Source organism: Toxorhynchites rutilus, chromosome 2, assembly GCF_029784135.1.
Source record: "Toxorhynchites rutilus septentrionalis strain SRP chromosome 2, ASM2978413v1, whole genome shotgun sequence".
NCBI lineage: Eukaryota > Metazoa > Arthropoda > Insecta > Diptera > Culicidae > Toxorhynchites > Toxorhynchites rutilus.
Genome location: NC_073745.1, coordinates 153349002 through 153371951, shown reverse-complemented (window position 1 = coordinate 153371951; position 22950 = coordinate 153349002). Strand labels below are relative to the sequence as shown.

At 38.9% G+C, this 22950-nt stretch overlaps 1 protein-coding gene across 1 annotated transcript; it reads left to right on the top strand.

Annotated features, from left to right (window-relative positions):
* Positions 1-9195: 9195 nt before the first annotated feature.
* Positions 9196-21735, top strand: LOC129769224 (vesicular inhibitory amino acid transporter). Its single transcript, XM_055771330.1, has 5 exons — positions 9196-9334; positions 9740-10151; positions 10282-10450; positions 19446-19569; positions 19726-21735. The coding sequence occupies exons 2-5, from the start codon at positions 9935-9937 to the stop codon at positions 20908-20910; spliced, it is 1695 nt and encodes a 564-aa protein (XP_055627305.1). The 5' UTR covers positions 9196-9334; positions 9740-9934; the 3' UTR covers positions 20911-21735.
* The last annotated feature ends 1215 nt before the right edge of the window (positions 21736-22950 follow it).

Sequence of the window (22950 nt, the reverse complement as noted above, 5' to 3'; positions counted from 1 at the left end):
CGCTTCTTTATTTTGCCGAACTATTTTTTAAGATCTAGCGTCTGAACAATGGATCAGTCGAGAAGATCCTTGTTCCTTCCCCTCTACGATGAAGGGGAATAAGAACACTTCGGCATCTTCAACGGTACGGCTTCCTCTCCACTGGCCTGGAGCCATGGACGAATCGCTTTTTACGATAAGCTGTATCAAGTTTTCATTGAACATGTTCCTCGAAGAAGACGCTCATTTACCTCGGTTATTGGCAAACCATGGTGGACTCCTGAGCTGCGGCACCTACGCAATAAACTTAGAAAAGTACGTAAAAGGTTCTTCCGAACGAGAATTGAGAGTGAACGCAACAAACTTCGCGAAGTGGAATCAAACTACATAACACTTCTTTTGTCCACCTACGAAAATTGTATATCTAGAGTTCAGTCGAATGTAAAAAGTGATCCTTCGCTCTTCTGGAACTTTGTGAAAAAACGAATATCATTCACTCGTATTCCATACCATGTTAAATATGGAGAATCTCATGCAAGCTCAAATGCAGAAGCAGCGGAACTTTTCGCTGCATTTTTTGAGAGTGTGTTCAGCAAAGTGTCGTCCGTTAGTCGTCGCAATTGCTTTGCTAACATTCCATCGTATGACATCGCATTCCCAGTTTTGCAGTTCACCATTGAAGATGTGAAGAAATGTTTTGAAGAATTTGACACCAAGAAAATATCGAGTGCCGATGGAATACCTCCCTTGCTTCTTAAGAACTGCTCTTCCACCTTGGCGACGCCCATCACATTTATACTCAACCGTTCACTGCGCGACCGAACGTTTCCGGCTGCATGGAAATGCACCTCTATTGTTCCGATCCACAAATCCGGAAACTGCATTTATGTCAGCAACTACCGTGGCATATCAATACCACGTATGCTGCCCCTGTCAGGTGCCCGTATTACACATCGCAGATAATCATCATTGAATGCATACAGAGGAAGTTTATACGGTTTGCCCTACGTCATCTTCCATGGAATGACCCTGTTAACCTTCCTCCATACTCCGACCGTTACCAGCTGATCGACCTGGGGACCCTATCCAGCAGACGGGTTTACATGCAGCGTTTATCCGTCTTTGACATGCTTCGAGGCTACAATGACTGCTCTGAACTTTTGGAACGAATCCCATCCTACGTTCTACCACGTCGTTTCCGGAGTTCCTCGTTTTTGGCACTTCCTCGTCACAGGACAAATTATGGTTACAACAATCCGTTCGACTCGTGTCTTCGTGCATTCAATAATGTGAATGATGAGTTCGATATGGATCTGTCCAAAAGCTCGTTTCAAAGAAGGATTAGGAATATTGTATAATTTAAGTAGTTTAAGTAAAGTAATATTTTCAGTCTGTACGGCTAGGGCGAAGACGGTTTTTTGTTAATTCGTTTATTTTTACAGGCTCAATTACATAGGTTTAAAGAAGCCAAAGTCTTAATTATATTTTTATTATTAACATGTTTCCTTTGTTCTACGGTTATTAAAATAGGAAACCGATTACTCGCGGTCGACTCGAGTTTAGAAGGGTGACACATTTTCCTTAGGAAAAGGATGGGATGTAAGGAGATTTAGCAATGTTCACACTCACACTTACACTTACATTCACATTCATACCCACACATCACACTGAATTCTTAAAACTATCCTTACATCTAATATGTATTAACAATTTAACTTATTCTAATATTAGTAAGAAGGGAACCGATAGCTCGCGCAAGACGAAAAGGAGGGGAAAAAGGATGTAAGAACAATCACACTCGAAGATCGATATCTTTAAGGAAAACATATATTTGGGACATGTAGTCAAGGTCTAACCGAGCCAACACATCTCTCACCAGCACATTGGGCTGCCTTCCTCGGGCCCGAAGGGAGTTTTCTAAATTCGATCTGGCGACAAGATATAGCTCGCCCGACCAAACAACGTGTTCGATGTCGTGATAACCATGGCCACAAACGCAGAGATTACTGTCGGCAAGCTTGAAACGAAAAAGTAGCGCATATAAAGAACAGTGATTGGACAGTCGGGAGTTTATTCGGACCTTCTCCCGACTCAATGGTTTGAGGCTAACCTTAGGGATAATCGAGTGGAACCACCGGCCCAATTCATCTTCGTTCCACTTGCGCTGCCAGTTAGCGATGGTATTTTTACAGACTAAAGAATAAAATTCATTGAAGGTGATTTGACGCTGATAAATATCGCCTTCAATTGCACCTACCTTTGCTAATGAGTCAGACTATCCGTTACAATGTAATAGTGTTCATCAGGTCGTGAGGCGACGCTGTCCAGCGCCCAGTGTATCGCTGCCAATTCAGCAATATACACTGAGCAAGGATTCTGAAGACTGTGGGAGGTGCTGAAAACTTCGTTGAACACTCCAAATCCTGTGGACTCATTCATAGAGGACCCATCAGTAAAGTACATATTATCACAATTGATACGCCCATACTTTGCATTGAAGATCGTAGGAACAATCCCCGATCGAAGATAATCTGGAATTTCATGGATTTTCTCCTTCATGAACAGATCAAAATGTACAGAGGAATTGATGTAGTCAGGAAAACAAACACGGTTGGGAATATATGAAGAAGGAACAACCTGCATGGAGATGAATTCATTATATGAACGCATGAATCCAGAATGAAAATTTAGCTCGATCAACTGCTCAAGATTTCCGATCGCCAATGGGTTCATAACCTTACACCGGATGAGGAACCGAAGAGATAATAAATTATAATAAAATAATAAAATGCTTTTCAAATCAAGCGAATAAGAATCAAACTTCGGACACCATTTATAAAAAAATCAAATTTCGGACACTTTATTTTGTAATTTTTTGAACGAAAATTACATTACACCTGATTATATTTTATAGTCAACTGCGAAACACTTACCAAGCAATTACAGTAACCTGATAACGATGATGAGAACTAATGAAACACGAGAAAATTTTAAATATTGATGAAGAGATAAATTCTACATGTTCACGCTAAGCAAATGTCAAACACAAACGATAATGAGTGGATTTTTGATTTTGGATGGTTTTTCTTCCTACTATATAATAATTCAAATGTAATTCTCAAATGAAGTGATAGTGCAACCAAGGGATTACGCTAAAGAAGCAATTGTGATATTAATTTTATAGTTATATCATCAGCGCATCAAGCATTTCAAGATATTAGAACAAAGTGTCCGAAATATGATTCAGATGGCCTCCTAATATGGGCCCCTGTAGCGTTGCCTAAACGGTCTTGGCTTTCTTTCATACAACTAAAACTTGACCAATCCTGTTAGCGTGCAACTCTCGACTCTTTTATTTTTCCGAAATTAATTCTACAAGCTAATTCTTCTACCTTCAAATTTCTGGGGAGGCGCTTGGAGTTACCCTGCTATATCTGCCGATAAATAATTATGCGCCGAGTAATCAAAAAATGTCCCGTGTGTGTTGAACTGCCACGAACCGAGTGGAAACTTGAGATTTGTTTCACTCGCACAAAAATGTAATTAGAGAAGTGTTCGATTTTCAACAAGGGTGATGCACTTTTGGAACTTGACGACAAAGCGCAAGTGTGCTTTAATGAAATATGAAGAATGGTTTGGCGAGGTATTCTCCAAGCATCTCTACATACATATATGGAGGAATTAGGGTCGCTTCACCCCCCAAGTACATTTGGAGTCGAACCAGACCCCAAGATACTTGAATGACATAGCATGAGTGATCGGTTTACCCAAAAGTTGGAGCTTTGGTTTTGCTGGTCGGATTCGTTTGATCCTACGACAGACACCACTCCATCATCTGCAAGTTATCTTAGGCTGCAATTTTGTGTAAGGCAATTGTAGATTTCGCTTACATAGAAGTTGTACAAAAGGGGCCTTAAACATGAGCCCTGAGGGAGACCCATGAAAGAGAACCGACTTACTGCCGAATCTCCGTGAGAAAAGTTTGAATGTTTCTCACAAAGCAAGTTATATAACATATTATACAATAGAGACGGCAGACCCCGAGAGTGTAATTTGTCTGACAAAACCTCTACTGAAACAGAATCAAAGGCCCCTTCTATGTCCAAGAATACTGAAGCCATTTGTTTTTTTTCGGCGTAAGCCATTTGAATTTCTGAAGAAAGCAACGAAAGAGGATCATTCGTCCCCTTGCCCCTGCGGAACCCATATTGTGTATCTGAGAGTAGGCCATTCGTTTCAACCCCTCGATCAAGGTGAAACAAGATCATTTTCTCCAACAATTTCCGTATACAAGGCAACATTGCTATTGGGCGGGTTTTCCGGGTTTTTTAATAGCTATAACTCGTACTTGTCTCCAATCATCTGGAACTATATTATGTTCCAGAAACCGATTGAATAAATTCAACAAGCGATGTTTCGCCACATCAGGGAGGTTTTTCAGCAAGTTGAACTTAAATCGATCCGATCCTAGAGCAGAATTGTTACAAGAAAGGAGAACAAGTGGGAATTCTACCATCGAAAACTCGGAATCAAGATCGCACCTATCTTGTGGTATATCTCGAACAATTTTTTGCACAGGAACATAATCAGGACAAACCTTTCGTGCAAAATTAAAAATCCATCGATGTGAATATTCTTTGCTTTCATTCGTTGAAGAGCGATTTTTCATATTTCGAGTCACTTTCCATAATTTTTTCATTGACGTTTCTCGTGACAAACCTCCCACGAAATTTCGCCAATAAGCACGTTTTTCCCTTTGATCAAATTTTTGAACTGATTCTCAAGGGCTAAATACGTTTGAAAATTTTCAGGGGTTCCATGTTTCCGAAAAGCATTCGATTTTTCTACATAAAGCTTGAAACATTGGCAATCTCACCATAGATTGGGAGGCCTTCGGCGAATGGTGGAACCTGGGATGGGTTTCGTTTGAGCGCAAACTGCGCTGTCATAGATCAAACGAGAAAAGAAGTTATACTCCTCCAATGGTGGAAAGCCATTTCTGGAATTGATGGCTAGAGCAATCGCGTCCCCATTTTTTTCCAGTCAATGTGTCTTGTGAGGTCATATGCCATGTTTATAGATTCAGAAGAATTCGACCCAATGGTGATGGAAATCTTGATTGGCAAGTGATCACTACCGTTGGGGTCCTGGACTACATTCCACTTGCAATCTAACGATAATGGATTCGAGCAAAGCGAGAGATCAAGAGCACTTGGGTTAGCAAGAGGTTTAGGTACACGTGTTGTTTCCCCAGTGTTCAAAACGGTCGCATTGAAGCTGTTACAAAGGTCATATATCGACAATGAACGATTGTCGTCATACTGTTCCTCCCAGACAGTTCCGTGAGAGTTGAAGTCTCCCAAGTGTGTGGTTTTAGCCACTCAGACCCCAGCCATTTTGGATACGATCTAGGCAGTCGTAGAGAACACGACTTAAGGTAATATTATATTATCAGGCACGTAGCGTAACCGGCACGGCACGTTTCATGCAAGACAAATATTATTGCGTGTGTTTCAAATGTGTATGCGTATATATAACGGAACGGTTCCGGACATACACAGCACGTTTCAACCAAATGCATGAAGGAATTCTCGAAAAGAATATTTTGCCGGTGCCGGGCACGAACTACATGGGCGAGTAGCACAATACACACAAATCAAACGTCGAAGTTCGTGGTATGGGTGCGTTCGTCGCTCTTCGGTACGATATCGGTTCAATCACCAGTAGCATTTCTCCGCTCCGTCTGCGCTGCCGGTCCGTACAGAGAAGTTGCTATGCCTGATAATATGAATACATCATGTATTTGTCTGCCGGTGTCGGTACGTGCCGTTTACGCTACGTGCTGGATAATATAAAACGGCCTTTACCTTGTCCGCAGTCCGAATGAGAAAGAGGACGAGAACTGGTGCTGCGTGATTTGGTTGGATGATGCAGGGCTGGGGCAAACCTCAAAGCGGGTGAAATATGTATGACAGGGCTGCGTCGCATAGATACGGTATGTATAAAAGGTTAGACTGCGCATTTCGGGAGGAATACGTTAGATGTAAAAGGGAGATTACATTCACCATCCACACACCAAGATCAATCGTGGCTCAGGAAGGAGTGAGCACATGTCATCAAGTTGTTTGCGACTAACCGCAGCACTCGGAGGCCAAAGGGCGAAGACGGTGATAAATAAATAAATAAATAAATAAATAAATAATATGTTTCGTAAAAGGATTTATATGTTATTATTACTGGGTTAACCCATTAGTGCCCAGCGTATGAAATTTAATACGCAAAATTTCCCGTTTTTGTAAAACTGTTTTTGATTAAACTAAAGCGTTAAGCGCATTTTAAATGATACCACATGACAACTTAAGAGTGTTTTTTTTTTGTGTCAGTGTCATTTTATCTGTCATTTTTGTTTTTTTGTTGTGTATTGAAGCTTTCAAAGATCGAGTTTAATGGAGTCGCAAAAGTAAACATAAATTTATCAAACTTTTACCTCTTTAAAGATTCTAAATTGCTCAAATCTGTGACACAAGACTACTAGACGAGTGTAAAAAATGATATCTAGCAAAAAATCCGAAGAAAATTATGAGACCGCAAAAAAATCTATGTTTTCTTTCGAGCGTATGAAATTTCATACCCTGTTGCAACTACGGTATATTTTTTTCTCAATAGGATATATCAGCTTCCCGATAATCCGGAGGAGCTGTACAATTATCTGATATGACGATATTGACTTTGTCATCGTGCCCCCAAGCGGTGGAGACAGCGATATGGATGCTGGAGATAGTGACTCGGAGGACGGCCCTTCCAGTTTTGGCAAACAAGTGAATGTCGAGAGCAACATTGAACGAGGCCAATCACAAGAATGCTCCTCGGGCAGCAGCAAGAAGCGGAGAGCCAGACACTGGGAAAAAATGACCTTAAATTCTGATGAGTGACATAAATCCATCGAGTTCATGCAGATCAAGCCTAAACACTCAAAGTCATCGGAAGTTAGATTTGACGGAATAAATTATTTCATTAATACGAATCCATTTGGTACCCAACGAAGGAGTGCGTATTGCAACCGATGTACGACGTATATTTGCTTGAAGTGTGATGTCGGTTTGCACCCTTCGGAGTACTTTTTCCGGTACCATACTCAGTGATACTAAATCCGATACACTGCCGTTCTACGCAGAACTGTAATATGTTCTATGCAATCCCAATGAACCGTGGGACAATTATGCGTAGAACGGCACACAGAAGTGCTAATAAACCATGAAAATGGTTGTTGAAGTTGAATTTTATGAAATAAAACCGTTTTGTTAGATATTCAAATGATTTCCATTTTTTGATACTGAATCGGCTCAGCGTATGAAATTTCATACGTTAGATATCTCAACTTCCAAAGAATTCCAAACTAAAATATTGCGTTTCCCCCCCGTTTCGGGACAAACCTAGATGGACTAGAAAGTTTCATGCCATTTGGATCAAGTTCTTGTACACCTGGGCAGTAATGGGTTAATTTCTACGTCCAAATTTTATGTGCAATCTGTCCCTAACGAATTCTTGCGGCAATGCCGTCGATAAAGAGACGAACCAGCCAAGGAGGCTCTCAAATAAAGAATAATAAAAAAAAAACCTAAATAAATTCACAGGCTCCTATATGCTTGAGTAGCTAGCTTCGATTCTAGGGTCGAATTAGGTGTGTTCCCTGGGCCAAGATGATAAAGCACGTATTTTAATGGGTTTCACAGCAGCCAGTAAACAAGCACTGATATATACATCCCGAACAGGGTTAACATATCTACATAATAATCTGTATTTCTACAGATTGTTTAGACTTTTTTTTACTGTTTTTGAACTACGTTTTACTATTGATTGTTGAATTGAACTAAACAAACTGTTACACCTGAATTCACTCAGATTAATTCGAACACCAGAACACTTTATCCTACTTTCTTGAGTAAAATATGCCAAGAATAATACATCAAATCTGATGTTCCAGGACTGATCTGATGTATTTAGAAAAGCATCTGAAGATATCTACGTAGGTGTTGAAGATGTAGAAATAGAAGTTACTGAACTGGGCGAGAACATAACAATAGCTTTTTGGATTTATTTGCTGACATATATGCTGAACCATCAAATGGATGGATGACTAAAGTTTGGATAAAAAATATAAATTTTAATAAAAACATACCCGATTAATTTGTTTTGAATGAAAAATTCCTGTCCGGTCCATATCGTAAGCATTAGCTATATAGTAACTTTATGTGCCCTTCTCAAGCGTTGACAGTTCTCCAGTATAGCCTTATTATGCTACCTTTTAATTCATTACTACCATTACATTCTTCATCAGTGCCATATTTATGAGGATGACTTCCGCGGCTGTGTGGTTAGTATCACATACACACTCACTATGTCGGGGATTGCGGGTTCGAAACCCATTCTGGTCGGGAGACTTTTCATCATAGAAATTTCTTCCGATTTGTTGCAGTGGTATTTTCGAACCTTGTCACTCAGAATAAATTCAAGGCACGTTATTGGGCATAGAAATCACAACCAAGTATTAGAGCAAAATGACGCAAGTAATACTACGTTGAGACAACGAAGCTCCTCTAGGAACGTAGTGCCATCAAAGAAAAAGAAGAAGAAATATATATGTAGTAATGCACAAATGGAAGAAGTTTAGTGGTAAGTTTAGTGATCGAATGATACACTTCCGGAATATTGTCGGTTTAATGTTTGTTCTCTTCGGGAAGCTACTGCAGATGAGGAATACGACAAGCTTCTAATCTATGTTATTTACTATTCATTGTTACATTGTAGTTAGTATGCAGTTAGTATGCTATCCTAATACTAATACTAGATAAAACGATCTTTCGTTCAACGTGCATCGTTCAGCGTGGCTGCTATAAGCCGCAATCACAATTCAAAAGCAAAAATCCTCCGTGGTAATACAATAATATAATAACGCAAATAGCCAATTTTAAAGAGAAAACTATCTCGTAATTTGAATAAAATAACGAGTGTAGAATTTTTTTGTGTTTCTACCTTAAATCTCAACTGTCACTTCGGAGGACATATTTGTCCATCATTTATCTCCATCCCTCCTATCCAAACATCTAACGCCACTCTCAACGCGTACAGCATCCTTTCTGATGACAGTGTTATCCTAGCACACCCACCCCCTTTTTCTCTCGCCTACCCAGCTTCGACTGTCGTATCACGAGAGCAGCAATTTTCCTCCAAAATGGCACCCTAATCGGTAGTTGTCGCACGCTGCCAGTAATTCGCCCCGAAAAAGACTCTCCTGCGGTTCGTTCCACCAGTGCAAAAGTGAAAATTCACTAGCACTTCCATCGCTGAACAGAAAGTGAGTATTGCGGAATCTAATGAAATTAGTGGAATCTTGCAAATTGTGATTTTTCATTCCGTAATCTTGGTTCATTCGCTGAAAAATTTTCTCCTTAAAGGGGGCGAATCCCCACCTTTGGTACCCTAATAGTAATCACTTGCCGAGAGGAGAGGGTGCAACATCCTACTTCCTTGTTGACGTATTTGTTGGTTCGTTAGATAGTGAGGGACGATTATGACTTTTTGATGTACCTTTTTTGAATCGAATATAATCGATGTATGCGAAATGATCAAATGGTTGGCCAATCGTTCGGTTATTGACATGAATCACATGTTGTTTGAAATTATTTTCCATTATGCGAATGATTCTAAAGTATGCTGATATGTCGTCATTGTTCACGCTTAATCTTATCTTTATTCTCAGGAATATCAGGAACATCAACATGGTTAAGGCATAGATGAAGTAGACAATACAACTCAAATCACTAAAAGTCTTCCATAAGATAAAAACTAGTGTGTAGTGATATATCGACATATCGATCAAGTGAACATCGGAAATATATTTATTAAAATTTAAGTAATAATCGCTAACAAAGTGAAAACAAATTGCGCGACAAAGATGTCTTTCCTAAACACTTTACGTGCTACGCCTCTGCCACCTGTGAAGAATGTCCTGAACGTGGCCCTGCAGACCGCACGCCAGACGATTCCGTCGAAGAACAAGCAAAACGATTATGAACAGACGGGAGGTGAAAACGTTGCGTCGAGTGCTGGCATGCGGTCTCCGCCCCAAGTGCCGCCACGGCCACAAAATGTCCATTTTGCTGAATCCGATGGTAGGTGTTTTTGTATAAATCTCAAAATTCGAAAAAAGTCTGCACATCCATTCGTACGATGGATGAATTATAGAAAAAGTGAAAAATATTAATTAATGAAGAAAATCAAAACATTTATTTGGTTCCTCAGGAGACACTGGTGGAACAGCCGAAATGAATCCGTTGAATCCGTTCACAAACCCGAAAGCATATTATCAAGAGGGAGCGGAACAATCAGCGCCGGGAACATATCAGGAGACGGGTTTTAATCAACCGAGTGATTTCGAGAATGGCTATCAAGCGGGTGGTTATCCACCAAGGTGAGTTTGTTTAGCATGGAACTGTGACAAGCTACAAATAATTATGGTATTTAATGCTGTACCTTGCAGAAAGAAGGTCTAAGATTCGTTGTGTAGAATTGAAGAATTTTTTGGATATTGTTGATCTGTGGACAGGCATTGGAAATAAAAATGTGTTTTGAGGGATTTGCATGGCATATCTAAAATTTAATCACATCGAATCATCTCGTAACTACAGTCAATCGCAAAATTGAGTGTACACATGCTACTTGACGATACTCTCCATTTATATGGTGAAAATTATTTTGAATACATTTATTCTTTTGATGCAAATTGATAACACACACATTTAAATAACTATGCGCGCAAGAAAATTTCGCGAAAAGTTTTCTGCTAATTGTTTATTCCTTAAAGCTGAAAACAATCCCGATTCTAAGCATTGCAAAATTGAATGTACACTATAAAATTCCCCAAACAAATCACCCATTTAAGTAAGATCTTCGGGAATTAGCATACTTTTTTTCGTCAGTGTGTGATGTCAACACCAAACTACCGGATGGTAGTTGTTAGTTTTGGTTTTTGTTCTGGAACAAGCTGAAAACCAATCCCTTTGAATGAGATGGAAGACAGATGGTGTGGAGAAAACCAGGATCGGTGCTCCAGATTCAACTTTTGGTTACCACAGTAAAACACAGCGGCGGCACTCGGCTGATGTATGGTACAATGGCGGTTTCTGGAACGTAGAGGCAAATGAACTGAAAAGTTTAAAGTAATTCATCACGTTCGTTCGTTTCTGGATACCTGCAGTCTTCCGCGCAGAAATTGGGTCTTCCTTGTGATTACTAATTTCAACAGGATTATGACCCGAAGCACACAAATCTCATCGTGCGGAAGTGTCTGCTCTATAATGTCCCAATCAACTCAAAACATCTTCACAATCACCGGACTTGAATACTATTGATTGTCTATGGTGGAAAATCAAGAACCGTCTGAAGATTAAAATTCCAGGGAACAAAGTGGAACTTGAAACAGAGATTAAGGAGATCTGGTAGAGCATTCCGTTTACAGTGACCAGAAATCTCGCCGAATTCATGCCACGGCGCTTGCAGGCAGGCATCCAACAATTGCAAGTTTGTCAACAATTTTTTTCTTTATGCTTAAATCATGGATTTTTATGGTTTTTGTTCCAAATTATTTGAAGACTACTGATGTACATCGATAGCGGTTTTGACACTTGCGTTATAATACGCGAAAGGATATCAGTAAAGTTTGGACGACGCGTTATCGAACCAAGATTTATGCCGTACTTAACTCATGAAAACGAAAATTACGAATCGTTCATCCTGAGAGTACGCATAACATTCTGTATTTCTGGTACAATCCGCGATGAAGGAGCGATGAGGAGCACTACTCTGATTTACTCCAAACTTTGAAAAATCGGTTAAAAAACGGCTGAACGTATCAATATGAAACGTTCAAAGATGTTTTGGGATACACTAGGCTAACATTATAACTTTCTGCAATATTTACAAAATTACAGACGATTTTCTAAAACACTACAACCTGTTTTTGGCACATTCTTGAAATCGATGCGAAAAATTTAAATTCTTTTTTCTTCGTCAAAGCAATAAATTTGGCTTGTATAGAATTTATGGGAGTTTTCAAAACTTTCCTTTGATTATCGGCGTGATCATTATTTATTGAATTATTCATCATCAAAAACGAAGAGTTTTTTTCCCGTGTTGGGTGTGAACCACTGCGTCCACTTTTTTGAACTATTGTGGTATATCCCTTTTTCACTTCAAGCTTATCTACTGCTTATTGATGAAAGAGTAGATTGAAAGCTATAGCGAGATAGGTGCCAATCAGGAATAATCTGTTTGATAAAATTTATAAACCTGATCGGCGACGCAGACCAAATTTTCTTTGGGTTCATCAAGGAGTTGAAGTCTGCGTCTTGTTAGTGGCTTATGGTTATTTTTTACAGTTAAAGTTTCGGGGATATTTTTTATAATATTTGGGCTGAACAAAATCGACAAGAAGACAAGCAGCAGGAAATCCTTTTATATAATCTTTTTATATCCCATAAAAAAGGCATTAGTTCATAGTTTAATAAGAACATAGAGACAAAGAATATTAGAAATATTCTAACTTCATATTCCAGAACCTTTATCATCTGGTAACTATCTAAAAGGCCGTTATACATTTTTTCCTACGAAAAAACCGCTGTACGGAGCACTGCGCCGAAAAGAATGCATATCGCGCTGGTGTGATCGATGTGCAGTGTAACGCTCAAGTCGTCTAAAGAGGATAAGATAAGGATTCAACCATCAAGTGTAGAAAACACTGGTTATTTCGTGATTCATCCGTAACAGACGGAACGCGAAGCACGAGAAGCACGGTCCTTAATATGTTAAAACTGAATGAAAATGAAGAAAACATATTTTCTGGAGTTTTTTTCATTCAGTTCTACCCTCTTCTTTAAATAACTACTAATAAAGCAAAAAAAATACACAATAGTTATATTATAGAGAAGTTGAACTTTCGATCTGTGACACCGTGCGCGAGTATACGAGTTATGATTTTGCACGCGAGTACAGGAGGGTTAAACAGCTCGAACTTCGCATCACCAACCAGTTGATACGGTTCCAGCACTCTGGCGGCTTGTTGATATGATTATTTGTGAAGAGAAGTCGTTTTTTCTTGTTAACCTTGCTGATCATCAGTTCCTTCCGAGCAAAATAGCGTCGTCGAATAGTGCGTTCAGAAATCTGATCTCGAGGATGATCTCTTCTCCACTATTTCGATAGGTTTACAACTCTGGTACGGGGGCTGTGTCTATTCGAAAAAGGAATGCATTACAACGTGTTGCGATAGTGATGCAGTATTATTGACTTCTAAACGTGTATAAATTTAATTATAATTCAATTTTACTTCTAATTAGGTTTTTATTATTCTGAGCGCTAGAATTATATTATTTGAACTTTTTTCTTACACTCAAACAAGTAAAAATACGAATCACACAAATTACAACATCTGTTTAAATTTTGGTTCGGTTATAAAGGTAAAAAACAAAGTCCAAGTCACGGAAACGTTTGCTACTTTTATAGGAGAAACATCTCACAGCATGCGCAAAAAATAAAGCATGGGGAAAATAAGGTGCAAGAAATTAATTTTTCATAAAAATGCACTTGAAAAATTAATTTTATTGACTCCGCATGACCCAGGTTTCAACAAACAATGAAAAAACACTCGACAAAAAAAATTAGAGGAACAGAGTGCGAAGTCGGAAATTCGGGCTGCTGTTCTAGAAATAACTCAACAATGATCAATCAACTGTCTCCGCTGTCCGGTGGCCTAACTGGATAATGGAAGATCAGATGGAATACTCTTACGCCTAAATGGCTACTGTGTAATGTAATGTACCATATGCAATGATATAGAAGGGAATACTCTACGGCGAAAAAATGGCGACTGTGTAATGTGCTAATTATAGATATGATATGATTTGGCTTTGTAATTACTAAAATGCTAATGAACCTTAAATAAACAAATGGGACAAAAAAATATTTTTTTACTAACCAACTCAATAGCAAATTTAATTAACCTTATGAACCAGCTTTTATTTGGTTCCAAGAACGTTCCTGTAGGACCTTCCCAGACAAAGATACTTCAGTGTGAATGAAAAATTACCACTTCGTCTTTGATGATGAATAATTTAATAAAAAACAATCGCACCGTAAATCGAAAAGCAGTTTTGAAAACTCCAATGAATTCTGCACAAGGGTAATTTGTAAGTTGAGGAACAAAAATTATTTAATTTTTTTCATCGATTTCAAAAAAGTGTCAAAAACAGTTTTTTTATAGTGCTTTACAAAAGCCACTGTAATTTTGCAGTAAGTTCTAATGTTTGCAGGCAGATTTTTAGCCTGGTACATTCTTTAAACATCCGTGAACGTTTCATATTGATACGTTGAGCCGTTTTTTCTAGTCGATTTTTCAGAGTTTTGAGTAATCTACAAATGCAATGGTATGGAAGAATCTACATTTGAGTAATAAGAGGAGCATTTAATCGCAAATCGTATCAGAAGTACAAAATCCTACGCGCCTCTCAGAACGAACGATTCGTAATAAAAGCTGGTTCATAAGGTTAATTGGATTTGCTATTGAGTCGGTTAGTAAAAAAAAATATGTTAGTCCAGAATATTCTCGAAAAAACAAAAAAAATCGATTTTTGATTTCTTCCCGTTATTGTTGCCCACTACACCTAAACACACCAAGATAAAAATATGTACGTAAAATATTCCTGATACCTGAAAGTTGTAGCTTCATAATGATGCGAATCCAATCGATATGCGTTGATTTTTCAAGAAGTTACAGCATGTCAAAAATCACTTAAAATTTCCGCCTTCGTACTCTGTTCCTCTTTATTTTTGTCGAGTGTATTAACTTAATATACGCTTTTTCGTCCGTCCAAACAGGGTCATTGTTTGTCTTATTGCCATTAAAAACTTTTAAGGTGGTTGTACACTGTTTGTCCGGAGGTCAAATATTTGACACTTTTTGACAGATAAAGTTTCATTTGAAATTTCTACAAACACTATTTTGTTAGCCAATCTTTAATTATCATCATTGGCAAACAATGTCAAGCATCGAACAAGGAAGAAAATCCAATGAATAATTTAAGGTAACCTAATCATGTACTGACAGGTTTGACAAACTGACCGATAAAAAATTTTAGGTATCCAATAATTGAATATTTGTTCGTCGTATTTTGTGTCGAATATATTTGGTCAATGCACGTTGATTAAATTTTATCTGTCAAAAAATCAATTATTTGGCTTCGGTCAAACAGTGTATAAGCACCCTTACTTCGTATCCTTCCTATCTGTGCCACGTGCGCAGAACTTATTTAGATTTTTATTTTTTTATCTTATACAATAAGTATGACATAAGACAACAGAATAAAATTAGTCCATTCTACCCTAGTCCTACCTGGATCACGAAAACCATAGATATTATGGATACTGAGCAATTCGACCGAGTGAAAGCTATCGGTGCAACTGTCAGATTTTGACGTAGGACTACGTCTTTCATTTCTATACCGGGGTGTAAAATCAAAGTTTCAAAAACGAAAGCGTTACGCCGGAGACCGAGATTTTGAGCATTAATAGCTCCTAAACAACTGAACGAAATGGTATGATGAACACTTCATTCGAAAGATAAAATGTCTACGCGTTATATACTTGTTACTTTTTGATCCAAAAACTTGTTTCAATAGTCTTAAAATTGATTTCAAAACAGGCTATTGAAATCACCAATCGGTATATAAGCGAGCGCCACTCGGAAATACACTCAGTTCTAATTGAACAGCGATTGGAGCATGTTGTCGCTGTTGTGGTAAAGCTCTTCGTTTATCATGAAAGCGCGAATGAACGGTGTCACCAAGAGCCTGTTTGAGCACCTTAGGCCAGAAGGGAATCCATCAGGAGGAGAGTGATGTCGCAAATGGTTCCCCGGGAAGAGATCGGAGCAGCCGCCACACACACACACACACAAACACGCGCGGAACTTTTCGTTTGGATACCATTAAGCATCGAGAAAATTCCGGAAAGATTCAATCGTTGCGTTCATTTTAATGTTTTTTATCCATGTAACACTGCGACCAAATATTTTTCAATTAAGTGCCATTAACAGGTGGTTATCGAGTTAGCATTAACCACTGGTGGGCTTCGAATATCGAGGAAAATCGGGAAAAATCTAATCGTTGCTGAAAAATAATCTTCCGGTTCCCCTGGGTATTGAAAAATACATTCATGCGAAAGAGTTTATTCTAATGTTTTCTATCCATATGACACTGCAACCAAATACATTTGGTTTTGTGATTTTTCAATCAATCGCAATTAACAGGAAAGCTTCTGAAATTAATCTTCCCCATCAGTAGAAAATTTTCGTATCCAATATTGTATGCGCGCGCAACGGAAAATGTTTCGCATCGCGAAAATTATAAAATTTTCAATTGATTATTGCTCAGTCGCCGAAAGTTTCAAACTCAGAGAGTTCATTCCCCTCTAGTTTGCCTTCCAAATTGCCATCGTAAACCACACCTTCTCTCGATTCAATCACGCACAAAAAGCATACTTAAGCGATATTCTGGTGGTGAAACGCGTTCATTTTTCGTGACGACATCGACAAGGCAACATCGTTATTGAACGAGCTGAACGAGCTGGACGAGCAGGACGGCGAGGGATCAAGAGATTCATTACCTGGCCTAACCTGACTTGAAACACATACAGTTTGTTTGGAACTGTGAGGGAACGCAGAAAAGCCGATCCATCAGAAGAAGAGCAGACGACCGGGAAATTATCAGCACCGAAAAACGATTCCATTTGAGATATCGAAGCGGCCGCCACAACACACATATATATACATGCGGAACTTCTTCCGTTTAAATGCCATCCAGCATCGGAAAATTATTATCGTTGCTGAAAAATAATCTGCCAGTTCCCCTGGGAATTGAAAAATACATCCATGAGAAATAGTTTTTTTTAAATGTTTTCTAATATATAACACTGCGATCAAATACATTTGGTTCTGTGATTTTTCAATCAAGTGCAATTAACAGGTGCTTATCGGTTAACAGGTGCTCCAGAGAATTATTTTATTTTGGTTTGCGTCCCTGATATTTCCTCTGGGAAAGATTTCAGAAACGCTCAATATATGCAACTGCAACCAAGTATGGAAAAGTTCATTCGCTCATTTCTCCACACCTAATTATAAATCACTTTTGTATCTGCTTGGAATAGTCATGGCGAAAAGAATGCAGCAAGCAATCGAGAGATTGCACGATGAATCATTTTACACTCCCCGACCATCTTCATTCGGTAATGATACTGAACATAACAAAACAAAGAGTGGAAAACAACATTCAATGAATGAATACTTCTTTGGAAGGATCGCACGAAACAAAATAACGAGTGAGTGAAAATAGACTGAATCTGCGTGTGTGTATGATTTTATTTTCCATTGTACTCTTTTCCTTCACTGAGAGAAATAATTAGTAAATATAACGAATTTTTTGGTAAATACTACCAATCTATAGTCATTTTCGACCGTACTATTAAACACATATGTCAAGCAGAACCATGATTCGGAAGCCCAATATCGGCTACATTTTCTCGCCGTAAATGCACGTATCAGAATTATATCCTTATTATTATTATCCGTATTGCCTTATGGGAACAATGAAAATGGTTAATACGCGCTTTTCTCACCAATTTTCAGATATGACAATATCCAAGCTTACTAATGTTATCGAGTAAAATATAGTAAACTCTGGTAGGGATGCGGGTTTGTTGACAATATGTACAAAAAAATTGTACATTCTACTAATTTTGCATTACCAAATGTATTTAGTAGTTTTCGACCGAGGATTTTTCTAAGGGTTGTCAGCATTCAAGTGCACATGAATCCACCTTCCCGCTCACCAATAACTTGCGTTAATATGATCTTTTGCGTTGGCTTAGATCGTTTCATACCAGAAACAAAAAAATGTCATTGCAATAGTGCACAGGAAACAACTCGATTTCAACTATCTACCTATATTCTACTGCCGCGATCGAGGCTCAATGATTGCTATTTGAATGAAAAACGAATGATTTTACAGAGACACTCGCTGGCTCAAGCAAAAGTTTCCAATTTGATTCTATCACCATATAACGTCATTCCGAGAGGCAAATTAGGGAATGCAAAATTCTCTGAGAATAGAAGAGTAATCGAGACAGCATTTTTCCGTTCGAATCGAGAATGAACTTTGCGAAGATGATAGGTGAATGTTTTTTGTCTCAAACAAAGTGAAGCAAAAACGGAGAATAGAATGATGAGTTTTATCCGTGGATGAGTGTTTTTGAACTGCAACTGCCTTACTGCACCACGTGAAATTCGAGTTCGTTAGGAGATTATTTCGGTTTACAAAATACGAAATTTTATTCGATGTGATAGTGATAGTGATTGTATCGACCAGAGATGAACCAGCCTTCCACTGAAAATCTCTTCAATAAAGAAAGAAAAAAATCGACTTCACGATTTATATAATAGGACCAAGGGTATTCACCGATTGACAGTCAGGATCTAGGATACGTGAGAGCTACCGGAGGAGTGGAAAGAAGAGCTAATCTACCTACAGATGAGACAGAGGTGACAAGCTAGATTATGAGAACTACCGTGCAATCACGATCAATGGTGCATCTATTATGGAATAGTGAGCAGGTTTGTGGGGAGTTTTCAGACTGAATTCATCCGCGGTTGCTCGACGACGGATCAGTTTTTTTACCTTGCAGATCCTCCAAAAGTGGCAAAAGTGGGGCACGATTTTCCACAAGACCAGTCAGTTTATCGACTCCGCCCTATTATAGACATAGAGGCTTCAAAAGCTTTAGGGACCATCAAACTCCGGCCCCGTACGATGCGTACCATGCACAATTTTTTCACACGACCGGTAATTCTCTACGGGCACGAAACATGAACGATACACGAAGAGGATTCACAAGCAATTAGTAGCTTCGAACGCCGAGTACTCAGAACAATACACAACGGTGCACATGAAATACAGAGTATTGAGAAGGAGGACGAACCATGAACTGATGCAATTGAGCATCCTGAAAGTCGCTCAGGCTGAAAGAGTGCAATGCGCGGGACATATTGTTAGAATGCCGGACAGCAGTCCCGCAAAGATGATGTACGCTTCAAAGCAAGAGCAAGGTGATTGGACCAGGTGGATCAGAACTTGGATAAAGTTGATGTAGCCTGGGGTTGGAGAACTGTGGGCATGGCTCGGGTATATTAGCAAAACAATGTTGTGGATAAGATCTAATCCTCTCCGAGTGGTCCAATTTGAGTAACCATGGTTTTTCCAGTAGCAGAGACAAATTGTAATATAATAAATATTTTTGGTTAAATTGTTAAGTCTTTAGTTTGTTTTTATAAAGTGAATAATAGTCCCACTATTAATCAACAGACAAGGCAGCGTTCAGTCGTTCGGCTCCGACAGTACTTTCGCAGGAGGTTGTGAAGGTGAGGTAGCAGGAGGTGTGAAAATCAATGAATATCAGGCTGCTTGGAATGTAACTAACGCCATCCAGGTAAGGTTGAACGTTTGTTTCAAACTGAATAGACAAGTTGTAATTAGAACTTAAAAGCTGTGTAAAAACGAAACATACACGAAGAAAATTGATGCCAAACAGATTATGGAAAACCTTGATGTTATTATACCACCATCTCTTATCTCTTTTCTATAGGGCATGTTCATCGTATCGCTTCCGTTTGCCGTACTTCGTGGTGGGTACTGGGCCATCATCGCTATGGTAGGCATCGCGCACATATGCTGTTACACGGGCAAGATTCTGGTACAGTGTCTGTATGAACCGGATCCGCAGACTGGAGAACCAACGCGAGTACGTGACAGTTATGTAGCTATTGCGAAGGTTTGTTTCGGTAAGAAGATCGGCGCTCGGGTTGTAAGTATAGCGCAGCTCATCGAGCTGCTGATGACCTGTATTCTGTACGTGGTGGTCTGCGGTGACTTGATGGCGGGTTCGTTTCCCGATGGAGCGCTAGACACCCGATCGTGGATGATGCTATGCGGTATTTTTCTTCTACCATTGGCATTTCTAAAATCGCTTCATCATGTCTCGTTGCTGTCGTTTTGGTGCACAATGGCGCATCTGTTGATCAATGCAATCATTGTTGGTTATTGTCTGCTAGAGATCGGCGACTGGGGCTGGAGTAAGGTCAAGTGGCGAATGGATTTTGAAAACTTTCCAATCTCGCTTGGTGTTATTGTCTTCTCCTACACGTCGCAGATCTTCCTACCGACACTGGAAGGGAACATGGAAGATCGATCTAAATTCAACTGGATGCTTGATTGGTCCCACATCGCAGCTGCAGCTTTCAAAGCACTGTTTGGCTACATTTGCTTCCTAACGTTCCAAAACGACACTCAACAGGTTATTACGAACAATCTACACTCACCGTCCTTCAAAGGATTGGTTAACTTTTGTCTTGTAATCAAAGCGATTCTGAGCTACCCACTGCCATTTTTCGCCGCGTGTGAACTGTTGGAGCGTGCGTTGTTCCGGGGTAAACCAAAGACATTTTTCCCAGTTATTTGGGAGCTTGATGGAGAACTGAAAGTCTGGGGTCTCGCATGGCGTTTGGCTGTCATTTTAGGAACGATTATGATGGCGATCTTCATACCCCACTTCTCAATTCTGATGGGTTTCATCGGAAGTTTCACCGGTACCATGTTGAGTTTCATCTGGCCGTGCTATTTCCATCTAAAACTAAAGGGTCATCTGCTCGATCAGAAGCAGCGGGCGTACAATTATTTTATTATCTTTCTTGGTGTTTTGTTCTGTGTTGTGGGAATATATGATTCCGGCACGGCTTTGATCAAAGCGTTCGAAATTGGTCTTCCATTCTAATCATCTGATAAGTTGCCATTGTAAAATAAAATATAATTGTTGAATATTTTCTTTTTTTCTGGTTGAAATGCTTCCTTTGAACGGCGTCAATTCTGTCGCTGTGTTCAATGTTAATGAAAACTAAACCTACCGCAGACAAGTTAAGAATTAGAATCTCTAGAGAATACGCAATAATCCAACTGTCTTCCAGTGATTGTAGGAAAGAACGTTCTTGCAGTCAAAATAAGCTTAGCTAGTATTTGAGAGTTCCGGATGAAATGACATAGAATGAGAGACGTTACAAATGCAATAAACCAAGAGTCGTTATTATAGGAACGGGAATGAAAAAAAACTCTTGCATAACAACAAAAAACGTGGAATCAATTAACCGTATATTGACAATAAAATTAATATTTAAAGTATTATGATATATTTATCAACCCTATAGTAAATAATTGAAGAAGAAATGCAAATAAGCAACGGAAATTAATTAGGATAAGCGAAGTGTTAAGAATTGTCGATCACTAGCAATGATGTTTTCGATATTTTAATCTTTACATATATATCAATTTTACTGAGTCGGGAAATCATGTCTTCCAAAAAATGCTTGAATTTTATACATCAAAATAATCCAACGTCTTCCAGAAAGTTGCGATTTTATTATATTTTTTTTTTCTTCTAATAATCAGTTGTGTGTCGTGCATACTGTTTCGTTCATATAAAGTTTTCTTTTGTGATATTATATAATTCAATCAAATGTAGTTTTGGTTTGTAGTTTATCATGAAGTGTTATACCAAATATAAACTTATTATATTACTGTATTCAAAAGGTAAAGTATAGGTGTCCAAATAAAAATAGTTAATTGACTCTGAATCCCAATTCAATAATGAAAGAAATTGCATGTCAATGACAAAGGGAAATATCTACGTCTATTGAAGGATAACGGATTTTGCATACCAATTGAATCGGAAATTCTCTAAGATTTGTTTGATATAATGTACGTTACAGTCCCATAGTCTGGAAATGGTTTATAATGATGAAAATTGAAAGCATTTCCATTTCCCCAGACATTTGTTCTATCCATTTTTGTGCTTTTCTAACCGTGCTGTCAATAACGGGCGACTTTTGCAGCCGCGAAAATTGAAACAACGAAAGGGATAACGAAAAGAGAATGTTTGAGACGTAAACTCCACCCTTGCACAGTAAATACGCTGTCGCTAGCGTATAAGTATAACACTTCTGAGAAAAATCTTTATTTTTTGTATGATGCTTGATTGATGAGCACCGTTTGCTAGACGAGTCTCGAGCGATCGATTGCCTTCCTCACGGCATGGGTGTGGAAGAGTAGCTGAAAAGGAAACTTTTCGCCAAGGGCCTTTTTAAAGGCTAGAGACGAATGAACTGGAAAAGTTTAGAGTCTCTTTAATTCACTGAGAAGAAAAAGAAGAAGGAAAATTTTCACTTCTCGTTCGGTGATCATCGTTGCAGGCCAGCGTTGAGCGAGAATGAATAGTCTTCCTCATTCTGCTCATTTTGTGTCATCTTCGTTTCCCTTGAAGCTGTGGACGCGAGCGAATATTTCACTCGCCGTGTATCTGGCATTGCAATCAACACATCGATCCGAGCCAGGGCAAAGCAGGCGTAATCATAATGTTATTGCCGCATTATGTAGGAAAAAAACAAGTCCGCCATCATCGTCGGCTCACAAGGGAAATGATTCTTCTGCTGTAATGTTATAATTCAGATTTAGAATGTGCTGATTGAATGGCGATCCACGGAAGATGGCTATACTGCCGTGATCTCGCAAAGTGACGCAAGCGCCAAAATTGACATTTTACTTTTGACGTGGGACTACGTCTAACCGGAATATATGGGGGGGGGGGGTAAAATTTAAACCTAAACACAGAACATGCAGGGAAAAATGAAAGATTTCGAATGCTTATAACTCGAAGATTTCTTGCTGGATCGTAAAGATGTTTGCATCAATTGATAAGTAATATTTCTACGCATCTATCGCAATTAATAAAATGTTATTTATCATTAGATAACTAACTACTCTG